This window comes from Sinocyclocheilus grahami, unplaced genomic scaffold (assembly GCF_001515645.1).
Source record: "Sinocyclocheilus grahami isolate Dianchi unplaced genomic scaffold, SAMN03320097.WGS_v1.1 scaffold96.1, whole genome shotgun sequence".
Taxonomy (NCBI): domain Eukaryota; kingdom Metazoa; phylum Chordata; class Actinopteri; order Cypriniformes; family Cyprinidae; genus Sinocyclocheilus; species Sinocyclocheilus grahami.
This window is the reverse complement of record NW_015505275.1, coordinates 3,499,111-3,513,652: the sequence shown is the minus strand read 5'-3', so window position 1 is coordinate 3,513,652 and position 14,542 is coordinate 3,499,111. Positions and strand designations below refer to the sequence as shown.

General features: G+C 36.0%; 1 protein-coding gene across 1 annotated transcript in view; it reads left to right on the top strand.

Moving 5' to 3' along the window:
- LOC107587881 (adenylosuccinate synthetase isozyme 2-like) overlaps window positions 1-14,542 on the top strand; it is a 47,524-nt gene that overhangs the window by 29,807 nt on the left and 3,175 nt on the right. Inside the window, exons 2-9 of the mRNA XM_016275839.1 lie at window positions 2,426-2,528; window positions 5,055-5,123; window positions 5,211-5,261; window positions 6,700-6,766; window positions 8,006-8,113; window positions 8,315-8,396; window positions 8,589-8,715; window positions 9,418-9,572. Coding sequence (XP_016131325.1) covers window positions 2,426-2,528; window positions 5,055-5,123; window positions 5,211-5,261; window positions 6,700-6,766; window positions 8,006-8,113; window positions 8,315-8,396; window positions 8,589-8,715; window positions 9,418-9,572 — 762 coding nt within the window. The remainder of the gene's footprint in view (window positions 1-2,425; window positions 2,529-5,054; window positions 5,124-5,210; window positions 5,262-6,699; window positions 6,767-8,005; window positions 8,114-8,314; window positions 8,397-8,588; window positions 8,716-9,417; window positions 9,573-14,542) is intronic.

Sequence of the window (14,542 nt, the reverse complement as noted above, 5' to 3'; positions counted from 1 at the left end):
GATGAGAGCAAGTTTTGTATTTCATTTGGAAACCGAGGTCCTAGAGTCTGGGGGAAGGGTGGAGAAGCTCATAGCCCAAGTAGCTTGAAGTCCAGTGTTAAGTTTCCACAGTCTGTGATGATTTGGGGTGCAATGTCATCTGCTGGTGTTGGTCCATTATGTTTTTTACGTCACTGCGTCACTGCACCTGTTTACCAAGAAATTTTGGAGCACTTCATGCTTCCTTCTGCAGACCAGCTTTTTGAATTTCATTTTCCAGCAGGATTTGGCACCTGTCCACACTGCCAAAAGCACCAAAAGTTGGTTAAATGACCATGGTGTTGGTGTGCTTGACTGGCCAGCAAACTCACCAGTCAAGAGGAAAATGAGAAACAAGAGACCAAAAAATGCAGATGAGCTGAATGCCACTGTCAAAGAAACCTGGGCTTCCATACCACCTCAGCAGTGCCACAAAGTGATCACCTCCATGCTATGCCGAATTGAGGCAGTAATTAAAGCAAAAGGAGCCCCTACCAAGTATTGAGTACATGTACATAGTACAGTAAATGAACATACTTTCCAGAAGGCCAACAATTCACTAAAAAAATTTTTTATTGGTCTTATGAAGTATTCTAATTTGTTGTGAATTGGTGGGTTTTTGTTAAATGTGAGCCAAAATCATCACAATTAAAATAACCAAAGACTTAAACTACTTCAGTCTGTGTGCATTGAATTTATTTAATACACAAGTTTCACAATTTGAGTTGAATTACTGAAATTAACTTTTCCACGACATTCTAATTTATTGAGATGCACCTGTATGTGAGGACTCTTGATGATTCTTGACGATGGTAACAGTTGGCATGCCAAGTGTGGTCTGAGTCTGTAATCTATGGTTTCCCTTCTCTTTAGTCACGTGTCAACAAGGAAGGAATCAAGTTTGCATTCTTTATGTAATTGCAGAACTGGAATGTGGAATGTTCACCCTTTGCACATTCATTTACAATGTTAATTTCATTGTGCTTTAAGCCTCGAATAAGAATGTAGTAATTTTAGCTCTGCTTAAAGGGGTCATCGGATGCAAAATTCACTTTTGTTGTTGTTTGAGCATAAATGTGTGTTGGAAGTGTGTGTACACATCCACCCTATGATGATAAAAATCCACCCATTGTTTTTTTTTAAATCCCTATTATAAAATCCCCTTTCTCAAATCAGGCTGTTCTGAGATTCCTGTCAGTATGCCGTAGTTCTGCACAGGCCCCTCCCACGATAGTTGATTGACAAGGCCGTCTTACCTTGGACCTGCCCTGAGTGAGCTGTGAGCTGTCCGCCATTGTGTCGACTCCGGTGCAGTGGAACTTGGAAGACAAGAATGTCTCCGATTAAGCGATTGAGGTGTTCTGTTGCTGGATGTAATAATGAACATAGCCGTCGTCATTTACTCCCGACATCTGAGCCGCTGAAGACGCAGAGGATTAACGATACTTTCGTTTTTTGAAAGGAATGTGCCGATCCCCGATCTGCCTAAATGCGTTTGTTCACGCGAATCATTCATGACCCAGCTTCATTTACAGAAGAAGTGAATATAAGGGTTTTTTATGAATCTTTGCAAATCGCCTTTCCTAATAACGTGCTAGTTAGCAAGTTCCGTGGCTAAAGTAAACAGTATCATGAGAATGGCTCGTGAGTCGTCACCCACGGATGAGAGGGGCGGGGTCAGCAGAGCTTATTAGCATTTAAAGCAACATGGATTTGAACTGCGTTCTGAAAACAGAGCTGATTTTGACAAGGTAAAAAGGGTGTTTTTTACACTACCATTGAGAATTTTTTACCAAAGTATGTTATAGATTTTTCATTAAGACCCTAAAGAATCATATAAATTGTGGAAAATGGGCATCCGATGACCCCTTTAGTGCATTTTACCATGTTTAACTCTATTCTGAAGGGTACAAGACAAAATTCATACAGAAAATGTTAAATGGATTCCGTCTGGTTTCCTACATGTATCTTGTCTAATTGAGCAATAGAGCTATTCTCACATTAAATCCACACCTAGCAACCAAAATCAGTGTTGTTTACATGCTTCAAATTTTCCATTTCACAACTGCATGTCTAAGCATGTCTATACCATACCATAGTAATTCTTGGGATAGTTAGAGATAGTTCACCCAAAAACTTGCTTTCTTCTGTGGAACACGAAAAGATGATATTTGAGGTCCAAACAACATTGGATCGCATTGATTTCCATTGTATGGACAAACACTGAGGCATTTCTCAAAACATATTTTACTTTTATGTTCCATGAAGTCAGTCAGTCATAATATTTTGGATGACATGGGTTAGTACTGTAAATAATGACAGAATTTTTGATGTGAACTAACTATCCCAGATTTGTATGTCATCTTCTCAAGGATCGAAAAGTCTTTGTGTTTCTTCTCTCCTGTAGGGAGGCAACAATGCAGGACACACAGTCGTGGTTGATTCAGTGGAATATGACTTCCACCTTCTACCCAGTGGAATTATTAACCCAATGGTCACTGCCTTCATTGGTGAGTAATATATCAAATTTCCTCCCTCCATTCGGATAAAATGTCTTATATGAGTTGTGCACGTTCTCATGCAACCAGTTCAGCATATAGATCTCAGTCCTTGCTTTGAAAACAACACCACAGCTTCCTGTTGGAGTGTTTGGATGTTGGCCAGCATATCCAGACTAATATAGCTGAGTGCAATCTATGCAGTTTATTTGCAAAATCCAATTTTGCTAATGGCCATTACTGTGTTTGGCCTTCTGATTCATATGTCAGCACTGTAGATTAATATGATGTATTGGAAGTGATTGATGTTCATAGTACATTAGATTATACAGGTTTCAGAAATCTGTGTTGCAGGGTTCAAGGGTTGATATGTGTGATTTTTATTCACACATATCATTCCAAATTTATTTTCATTCCAAAACCTGGAATTGCACAACTGGGCTTTTCAGTAGTGTTGCTTTCGTCGTCAACGAACCTTTATCACGTGACGAAAACGAGACGAGACGCAACGTAAATGCTGGTCATGTGACAATGACTATAATTAAATGTAAAATGCAATATTGTTGACAAATAAAAACGAGACTAAATGTGGTTTACAAAATAAAAACTATGCTAAAATGTCTCTTCATTTTCATTGACCAAAACGAGACGAAATTAAATGTTATAAAGTTATTTCGTCTCGTTTAGTCGCGTTATTATTATTATTTTGCAGTATTTCTGTTTCCTGTGTCTCACTTCAGGGGCTGCATCAGGTCGCATTGCACAGACGCAGGCGACGTCACTTCCTCAAGCCCCACTCGCGGCATTATTTAGAACAGTGTTTCCCAACCAGTGTGCCGTGTAAAAAATCCTTTTTAATATTTTTAAATTGCTAAAATGTTCAAAAAAGCAGCTATTATATAATATCCATTTCTAATGTCACCAATAATTAGAGATGCAATGAAATTCCGGCTGCCGAAAATTAGTTCACCACTCAGGATTCACTTTCACGTGGTGTGACGCTCTGCGTATTATCCCCCTCTATGCGTGTGTGCGCTCCACTCAGTCGCTCACGGCCCATGTGAGTGCTCCACTCATATACCGTTCATGCTCATCGGAACAGCAAAGTCCACTCAAAAATCAAGCTGACAGGAAACATCGATGTAGTACAGTATTGTTTTTGTTTGCAATAGCCCTACTGTGCTGTAACAAGGTGTGGTATATGGGCAACTCTGGTAACGCTGCCCTCTCATTCATTGATCTGCTAACCGTGATGCTCATGTGTCCTCTGATAATAATAGCTTTCTAGGATTAAACATTATTTGGATAATTGGTAAAAAAAATATATATATATATCTTAATAGCCCTACTGTGTGTTAGACCTACCCGAAAAACTAAAAAGCAATTTATTTCATTTGTAGGCCTATCGTTATTTTTTTTATTTGTGCTATCATTAGTAATTTCTTTATTTGTTCTTATTTTATTATTAACTGCTTAGCCTCCTTGTCATTTTTTTATTCAATTCAAAGTTTTAAATCAAGTTATCTCGTGCTATTGCAACAAAATTACCCAGCTGTAAAATCAAAAATACACTGAGTGAGCAAAACTTTGTTTAATTACCATTATAACTAGCTATCTCACAATGTTTACATATGAATAAAAGCCTACATTAAACTCTGTCATATAAATTGGTCTCTTCATTAGAAATTAGCCTACTGATTGCCACCATTGATAGACACATTTTTTTAAATAATATTAAAAATATCTGTATGACATTATATTCTGCAGTTCTTCCCTGTTGTACCGAATATCTATACTTTTCAAATTATCACATCGAAGTTAGATAACCTTGTTTGAAATGGGTTTGGCTAAAAGAAAATGTTGGTTTCGTCTATGCTACTAGGTACTTATACTATATTGGCTGGGTTAAATAGAATTGCATTTCTAAAAAGAGACTAAAATACAATTTTCATTGACTAAAACTAGACTAAAATGTCATCAGTTTTCGTCGACTAAAACTAGACGAAAATAGTCATGGATAATTCTGACTAAAATAAGACTAAAATGCTCAGACTTTTAGTTGACTAAAACTTGACTAGACTAAAAAGAGTATGAACGTGACTAAAACTAATAAAAACTAAAATGGCAGCTTCACACAAAGACTAGACTAAAACTAAAATTAAAACAGGCCGCCAAAAACAACACTACTTTTCAGACTGTAAATGGGTAATTCTTTCTCTTGCTCCTATTATTATTATTAATTTTTTTTTAAGAATTCTCACTGTAAATTTATAAACTTTGGTTAATGTTATTTTTGCATATTTATGAAGTTAATAATGTTGACTGGACAAGCACACAACTTGCTTGTCCATCTGTGATATTTTCACAACTTAAACGATAACAGCATGACTCAAGAAACACGTTTCTGTGATTGTACAAAGTGCATGAGTTTGTCTGTGGCTAAACAACTTGCTGTAATATTCCAACACTACATTATTTAACACTTCAGGCCAGGGTGAATTGGACAGTGATGACTGACAGCTCCTCATTTGATTGCAGGTAATGGTGTAGTCATTCACCTGCCGGGTCTCTTCGAGGAGGCTGAGAAGAATGTGCGGAAAGGAAAAGGTTTGTTTAACTGTTTTTGTGCCCTTGGGCTGTATGATTAATTATTAGTGAGTATTCACAGGAGTCTAACTGTGAGTTTGCTCGCAGGTCTGGAAGGCTGGCAGAACAGGCTCATCATCTCGGACCGTGCACACATCGGTAGGCTGATGGCTTTCATGACATATAAACACCATCATATCCCAAAATTACATTCACAGCTGCAAACACAGCAAAATTTGACTTTATATAGTTATAAAGGAAAAACAGTAATATTGTAAAATATTATTACAATTTAAAATGACATAGAAATATTAGAAATTAGAAATATTACTTATTTGCAATGATGGCTAAACTGAATTGTCTGTATTTTAGTCCAGTCTTCAGTGTCACATGATCCTTCAGAAATCATTATATGATGTTGATTTGCTGCTCAAAAAACATATATTTTTATCAGTGTTGAAAAAAAAACCCAATTCTTCTGCTTACTATTTTTGTGGAAACTGATAGTTTTTTTTCAGTATACTTTGAAAATAAAGTTCAAACCACATTTATTTGAAATAGAAAACGTTTGTAACATACTGTAAATGTCTTTACTTTTGATCAGTTTAATGCATCCTTTTGAATGGTAGTGTTGTGTATGTAACTTAAGCCAAATGAATGCATTGATATACATTAAGTACATTGGGTGTTCTGGATTTGGAGATATTTTTTACAACAAAAATGGTCAAGAATTGTTATTTGGTTAAAAAAAAACATAATACAGTAGGTATTATTAAAGTTATTGCAAGACACTTTATTGATGCCCGTCTAACATACTGGTAATATTTCTCACAGTAATGTCTGTTTTTTTAAATATGAAATTTATGATCAAATTTTGAAAACCTCCCTTTGACACCATATTCAAAAAATCCTGAACCTAAATCTTTAACACTGTTCTTTTTATGCCTTGCAAGCACTGCTGTTCCCTTCAGGAACTGCAAATCTAGCTAGCCATAATAGCTTAATATCAATAATAATATTTAATTAATCCATTAAAATGTTGTTTGATGCATCAATACATTTTTACTCATCAGTTTTTTTGTGTGTGTGTGTTTGTTATGCTTTGCTTTAGCTTTTGGGATTTGAAGTAGGCAGATATTGCTCTCAAATGTCACATAATCAAAGAGTCCTTTAAAATTAATAATGGTTTGTGTTTGAATTATTAGGCTGATGATACAACTTTTTGAGCAATTTTGTCGGGCAACTATTTTTGAGCAGTGATGCTTGGGCACTTTTCCACTGAGAATGGGTAACAGATTTCTGTCTGGATATTTTAGATCGGTCATGGGCCCTGTGTCTCACCTGGTTGCCCGTTGACACCAACATTAACCAAAGTTGCCCAGCAACATTGCTCAAAAAGTTGCCCCGTGTATCATCAGCCTTATGCATTTAGACTATTGTTGTAATTCTAGATTCTCAAGAGTGGTTATAATGAAAGGACACAGGATCAATTGTAGTCAACCCAAGTGTTGTTATGGTGACCTGCTTTGGCATGTTGGGTTCAGAGCTCAGAGAGATGAGTTGTCTCACTGTAATGTATACACTCTCCTGCCTCTAGTGTTTGATTTCCATCAAGCTGTGGATGGAGTCCAGGAACAGGAGAGGCAACAGCAAGCTGGCAAAAAGTAAAAACCTTGCTTTATGCACACGCATACAACACGCTAGCAACATGTTATGACATGAGTTCATAACAAAAGAAAAAATGCTTTGAGAGATTAACTTTAGTCATGTGTATTGGTGGCTTTTCTAACCGCTCAGTTTGGTCTTATTAATTGACTTTCAGTGCTAAGTTCTTTTATGTGAAATGTGAAGTTTATATGTATATCTGCAAAAAGAAAACATTTTATACTCTTAATAACATAACATTCAATATATGACAAATAAAATAAATTAAATATTAAATGTAATATTGGCTAAATCTGGCATTAAATTTAAGAATCTGAAGTTCAGATTAATATTTCATTGTCCCTCTCACATTAAAACATTATGTGAAATTAAAATGTAGTGTACAAATAAATGATTATGTACATCAATAATGATTCATTCAATGGCTTTTAGTTGTACACTACTGTTCAAAAGTTTGTGGTCTAAAATTTTTTTTTTTTAATGTTTTTGAAAGTAGTTTCTTATGCTCACCAAGGCTGTATTTAATTGATTAAAAATACAGTAAAAACAGTAATTTGGTGAAATATTTTTACAGTTTAAAATAAGTATTTTTTATTTTAATATTATAAATGTCATTTTTTCCTGTGATGCAAAGCTGAATTTTCTGCCGTCTTTACTCCAGTCTTCAGTGTCACATGATCCTTTAGATATCATTTTTTAGATATCATATCATATCATACTGGTAAAAAATGTATAGCCTGAATGCACTGTAAGTTGCTTTGGATAAAAGCGTCTGCTAAATGCATAAATTAATTAATTAATTAATTTTAATATGCTGATTTGCTGCTCAAGAATCATTTATTATTATCCATGTTGAAAATGTTATTGTCAGTATTCATAATTAGGTTGTGCTCTTTATTATTTTTCTAAAACTGATACAGATTTTCAGGATTCTTTAATGAATAAAAAGCTCAAAAGAACAGCATTTCTTTATTTTAGTAAAGACATTGTAAATGTCTTTACTCTCACTTTTCATCAGTTTAAAGTGTTGAATAAAAATGTGTATGTAAACAAAATTACACTTAATTTTATACAATATTGTATGTAACGGGTTCACTTCTCTATGTCTACTTAGGGGGCCCTGAATAAGGGTTGCAGACCCCTCTTTTTAAGCAACCAACATGGGGAAAAAAAAGTGTCTATCTAATGCATGTGAATATCACTCACGAGTCTCACTTTCTTTCTGTTTCACCACCTAGTTTAGGAACAACTAAAAAAGGAATCGGTCCCGTGTACTCTGCCAAAGCAGCTCGCAGTGGCCTGAGGATATGTGACCTTCTGGCTGACTTTCAGGAGTTCTCAGAGAGGTTAGGGTGTGCTTACCTGTTCCAATGAGCTTGACAACTCAACTATCTTACCCATTCATGCCACATTTCCATAGACTGTGTTAAGCCTCACCCTCTGTAAAAACACTTAATCCAGGTCTTAATCCGACAGAAACAAGCTGAGAGCAAGAGCAACTGATCTATCACAGTGTCAGCTGAGCAGTCTCATGTCTTATTTCACAGATTTAAACATTTGGCCTCGCAGTATAAGTCTATGTACCCTTCACTGGAGATTGATGTGGATGGTGAACTTGAGAAACTCAAGGTGAGAAGCTTAGATGCCACACCAGTTAATTCCGTAGGTTAGGTTTACAAGATTTTATAGGACAACATATCAGTTATCATATAATGTTAACTTTTTAAAATACATTTATTAATTACTGTATTCATAAAAGTAACATCTGTTGTGACACACGGACAACAAGGGTTACCACACTTTCTGACATTGTTTTTTCAGACATATGTAGACAGGATAAAGCCCATGGTGAGAGATGGAGTCTTCTTCATGTATGAGGCGCTACATGGGCCTTCAAAAAAGATTCTGGTGGAAGGTGCCAATGCTGCCTTGCTGGACATAGACTTTGGTGAGTAATGGAAACACCGAAACACATTGTACATACCATTCCCAGACCATGTGTAATATAAGATTATGCAATGTGCTAACCAGCTGATTCCCATTTGTGAACTTCTGGGAAAGTCCTCCCATATTAGTTAAGTCCTGTGAACTATCAACCATAATAAGTCTACAAGTCAGTAATACAGTCTCACACATTTTATTTTATTTCATGTTATGATTTTTTTTTTATCCGTCATTTTAAAACATTATAGTTCCTACTATTTTTTTTTATGGTTGAATGATTTATGTATTGTGTAATTAAAAAATTTTTTTTTGACATTGATAGATGTAGATGCTTATTACTCTACATAATAAAAATAACAGTGTCATTACATTCTCTACAGCTTTACTAACACTTCAGTCACTTTTAAATTCTATTTGTTTAATTAATTGTATTTAAATTTTCTTAATATATTATTTTTATCATTTAATTTTTTTATTATAATAGGTTTAACTTTGCTTTAATTTATTTTTCACTATGTAAAAAAAATCATTTGTCATTTGATTTTAAGCAGTGTTGTGTGCCTCTAACTTTTTACAATTAAATATAGGCGTTGACAGACGCAAAGGTCTATTATTGTACATACAGTCATGAAAATAACCCTGACATTGCCTAAAGCTTCACTAACACTTCACTGGTACGCAGAGCTGATCTGACGCCTTTGTTTAGGGACATATCCGTTCGTGACTTCCTCAAACTGCACCGTGGGAGGGGTGTGTACGGGTCTGGGCATGCCGCCCCAGAACGTGGGTGAAGTCTATGGAGTTGTCAAAGCCTACACCACGAGAGTTGGGATTGGAGCTTTCCCTACAGAACAGAACAACGTAAGCAGCTGCTTAACTTCCTCTTTTGTTTTCACATTGTTTGGATGAGCTCGCACTACTGTTTATATTCCGGTGCATTCAGTGTTATGAGTGTTTTGGCAGTAATGACCCTGACTTTAGTCAAGCACAATTATTGTCATGGATAGATTTGAACAGGAATAATGAGGCTGGAGGAACAGAGCAGTCAGTAATCTGTCACACTACATGACAATGAATACATTGTGTATGAGACATTTATGATTTCCTATTCATAATGTGCTTTACAGTGACTTAACACGTGCTTATAAATAATAATAGCAGGCTTTCCAAGATCAAGGAAATCCTGAAACTATTAGGATTCTACAGTGGAAACTAATAAAATTGTGGGAAAGACATGAAGAAGTCTAAATGGTGTAGTTTTTAGTTCAAATTTATTGTCACACTTGTACATAGCAATACATAGTGTCTTTAACCAAATAAAAGTTAAAAGAAAACATATGAAATATTACAGAAATTAAAGGGGTCATATGATGTTGCTAAAAATAACATTATTTTGTGTATTTGGTGTAATGAAATGTGTTTATGCGGTTAAAGGTTCAAAAAACACATTATTTTCCACATACTGTACGTTATTGTTTCTCCTCTGTCCCCCGCCTTTCTGAAACGCGTCGATTTTTACAAAGCTCATCGGTCGGAAAAGCGAGGTGTGCTGTGATTGGCCAGCTATCCAGTGCGTTGTGATTGGCCGAATACCTCAAGCGTGTGACAGAAATGTTATGCCCCTTACCATATTGTGATGCCCTGTCCGGCCGGAGCGACGAGACAAAAACATGAAAACCCATTATAAACGAGACATTTGTTGCATCCAGTGGGGACATAATTACGGATTATAATGATTTATACTGTCTTTTTAGGCGTTGCATTGCATCGCGCCGCGTAAACATAAAATCATGTCTGCATTTGTGATCGGAGAAATGACAAACAACAAACGCTACTCTACACTGCCCAAAACTCACGTTTGAATCGTCAGTGGCAAATCTTTTAAATATGAAAAACGTACTTACAGTCTGTGAGTCAGAACAGCCGGCATTGTAGTCTACTCTTCCAGGATCAGGAAACAATCCTCCATAAAATGTGCTGCACACATCTGAATATTTGGTTTGAACTGTTCTGTTACAGTGTTGTAAATTCAACTTAACCACTGATTTGTAGTCGTGTACAGAGAAAGGAAACATTGAAATCGCATCATATGACCCCTTTAAATGCAGATGGAGTTACTGCAGGTGTTTTTCAATTATAAACACAATGTAAAAACATGCATGTAGACAATAAGTGCATTGTATCATAATTATATTTGAAATGTCAGTACATAGTATGATTTATACTATAACACATAATATAAAGTCAGTCTAAATATAATTCTACTAGAAATGTTTTTTTTCTTCCCTTTATTCAGTTCCATCACACAAAAGCACAATGCAAACAGGGAAACGTTGCACATCTCAAAGCATGCAAAACAGAACAACAAAAACGCAAAATGAATACAAACGTATATATATATATATATATATACACGTTTGTATTCATTTTGCGTTTTTGTTGTTCTGTTTTGCATGCTTTGAGATGAGATATATATATATATATATATATATATTATATATATATAAAATTCTACTAGAAATTGCTCTTACACGTCAAACACTTTGAGTTTTCAGTTTTAAAATGGCTCCATCTAGTGGGAAGGTTTTTATTAGACAAGACAATAATAATGTAGACTTCATAATTCAAATTGTCAAATAATGCTGCTTGTCTTTCAAAATAGATTGTCAAAGTATAGATCCTTAAGACGTTTGTGTGAATTCAGACGCCACCTCAGGATGTACGACTCTGTTTAGCCAGTAAAACACACTGATGTTTGAACAACTTCTGTGGTTGCTAGCTGCTGCAGGTCGTCTGCTTTTCTGACCTCCAGTAGCACATTTACAGAGTTGCTTCTTCCGTTTTGTCTCACCCTCAGTATTGCACCTTCCCATGCATAAGTAATGTAGGATAAAGTGTGCCTTGTTAATACAGATGAACAACGAAACTTGAAAACTAATCCTTAGTCTGATTGAGCTTTTATTGAGAAACCTCCTTTAGCTTTTTCGAGGGCATTAGTGTCATTGCCATTTGCCAAGTGTACATGTGTCCAAAGAAGTATCTTAATGGATAAATTAATGCTGTTATATAAAGAGCCTTTGTAAAAGACCCAGAATGATAACGCTTTCCTTTTCAGATTGATGATGGTGTGATGCTTTGCATTTTCTGTTGCTCACAGCTGCTGAATAAATGGTGTAACCTGTTTATTTGTTTAGTAGCATCTATTACATGCCATTTATCTTGTATTATCACAAAATTTCCTCTGAACAAATTAAATTGGCAAGAATAGGACAGTTGAAACATTCAAACAACCGTATGTTTGCACACACACAACCTTTTCTGTTTCTGAAATCCTTTACTGTTTCTGTGTTGTATTGCTGCTGATTGGATTTTCATGTATGTATATACAGAACACAAAGCCATATTCTCTTGAATTTACTGTTACTGTACACTTTGCTGGTGTGCATGATCATCTAGTGGGATTTGCACCTAAACTCTCGCTCCATTTATCTGGGATGAATGGCAGACAACTGTCATGACACTGCAGTCAATAAAGTAATATAGTGAGAAACACTTTCTTGTTTGTGTTTGTTCATTTTTAGCAGTATTTTGTGGCAGTTTTTGTAATCGATAACGAGACGGGTACCGGAAACTGCCCTCGTCTTGGAAATACGAGGTTCAACAACACACCACCAGGGGGAGACATTTACCTCGAAACACGTTGTACGGCGACATCCGCTGATTTTAACAAGAAGGAAAAAGCCCCGTAATTACGTTTGACAGTAACTTGTGATGCTACACTATTACTCCTAGATAATGATAACATTCTGTTCTTGGATTTCCCCCCGTATTTCTACGGTGAGTTTAGATATTAATTGGTCAATGTTATGATATTATATCATATAGCACTGTTAAGCTACCACTAAATATGGTAGAAACCTAATTTGCTGTAAAGTTGCTTTGCAACGATTTGTATGGTGAAAAGCGCTATACAAATAAACTTGAATTGAATATGCATGACCTAGTTGAGGTTAAATTTAGCTGTAAGGCTGGAAACTAATTAAAAACAGACATAAACTGTTTTTTTATGAACACAAACGTTTAGGGTACTTTTAAATAAAGGGAAGTCTATTTTCAGGTGATTATTTTCATTTTAATTTTGTAAAAATGTCTGTTTCCCTCCCTCATCTTTTAGCGTTTTGCAGGTCACTTGCAATGTGACATCAATCTGTAGCTTCTGTTTGATGGAAATTACATTTTACATTACATTTGGAATGTTGATCAAACTTTATAACGAGCAAAACTGTTGATTGTGGTGGAAATGACACCTGTGGGCTAGCTGCAATCTGTGCAAAAAAGCACTCAGTAAACACTGATTTCTGCTTGAATTATTAGGTAGTTTTAATATGATTTAAGAAGAGTCAAAAAGTTGTTTTTAATATTATCACTTCATATTACTGTTACTATTTATTACGTACTATTTTATACTGCTGTAGAAAGTTCTGGTCATGTATTAATGAAAACTAAAGAGTGCTGTACAGATCATAAAAAACATTGTGTTACTGAAGATATTGGAATAGAAATGTTTTGCTTTCACAACCAGATCTATATGTTAGAGGTATGTGTGTTGGCTTGTTTGGCTGGTGAAGGTGTCTGGATATAAATGTACACATATGTGCGATGTAGTAGGAGGTGACGACTGTGGTGAGAATGGTGAGATCTCTCATACTGTACACTCTGGAGACTGAAGGAGTCTTCCTGCTCTCATTACAAATTCGCTGGACTGGTTTCTATGAACCATATCAGCTTAACCTGATTATGATTTAGATCTGATGCTGACAATATCATTGGTGTTAGGTTTTGATGTAATCATTTTAGTGTATTATTTCATTTGATCACTGTTGTTGTTGTTAATACTTTTCCACAAATGTTGCAAATACAGTACACCTAAATTAATATGCGCATTGTAATGTCAAAATATTTTGATACTATAATTTTTATGTTTACTTGTAAAACGCACTCCAATGATCATTGGTTTTGTTTAACTTTGAAAAATAATTGTTTACAGTGAAGGAAAATTCTCTATTTTGAATAGTAAAAATAACTTTGTGTACAGAAAAACAGTAGTTTCTTACAGTTTGTAGGTGCATCACACAATGAAAAAAATAGTTCAACTAAAAGGTTCTTTAAGGAACTAAAAATATTTGATAAAAAATAGTTTATAGTTGTAGAACGGCTGAACGATAGACAGTACGGCAGAAAAATAGATGGATGGACAGAATGATAGAATAGATAGAAACTATAGAATGTCAGACAGACAGACAGACAGATAGATAGATGATATACTGTAAGATCTGAACTTTGCTTCAGAAGTGTAATGTACTTCAGACCCTTCACAGTGTGTGTGTTTGTGTTTCATGAATTTAAATGTCTTTGCAGTGCTTCCTCTTGCCACAGCTGACTCATTACACAACAGAGCCCTGAACCTTTCACGAAACACCGCACACAAACACACTGCCACACAAAGGGCTCCATTCTGGCCTGATGGTGTGCAGAGTGTGTGAAGAGAAGGTCAGGGGAGGGCCAGATCAGTGTGTGTGTGTGTGTGTCTGTGCATTAGTGGCTTTGACACACTCATTAGAGCAGATGTGCTGCTGCTGCTGCTGCAGTGGCGGCTGCCACTTCCTCCTCCTGGCTTGTGAACACGGGCAGCTGTTGAGCAAAGGGCCAACGTCTGCCTGATCCCTGACCTCAGCTCCACCCCAGCCCCCAGCTCCAACGGGGGCAGGGCCAGGGGCCGCCAGATGGGGGCTGGCTGTGTGTGCAGGGGGGTGTTTATGAGTTTAGAGTAC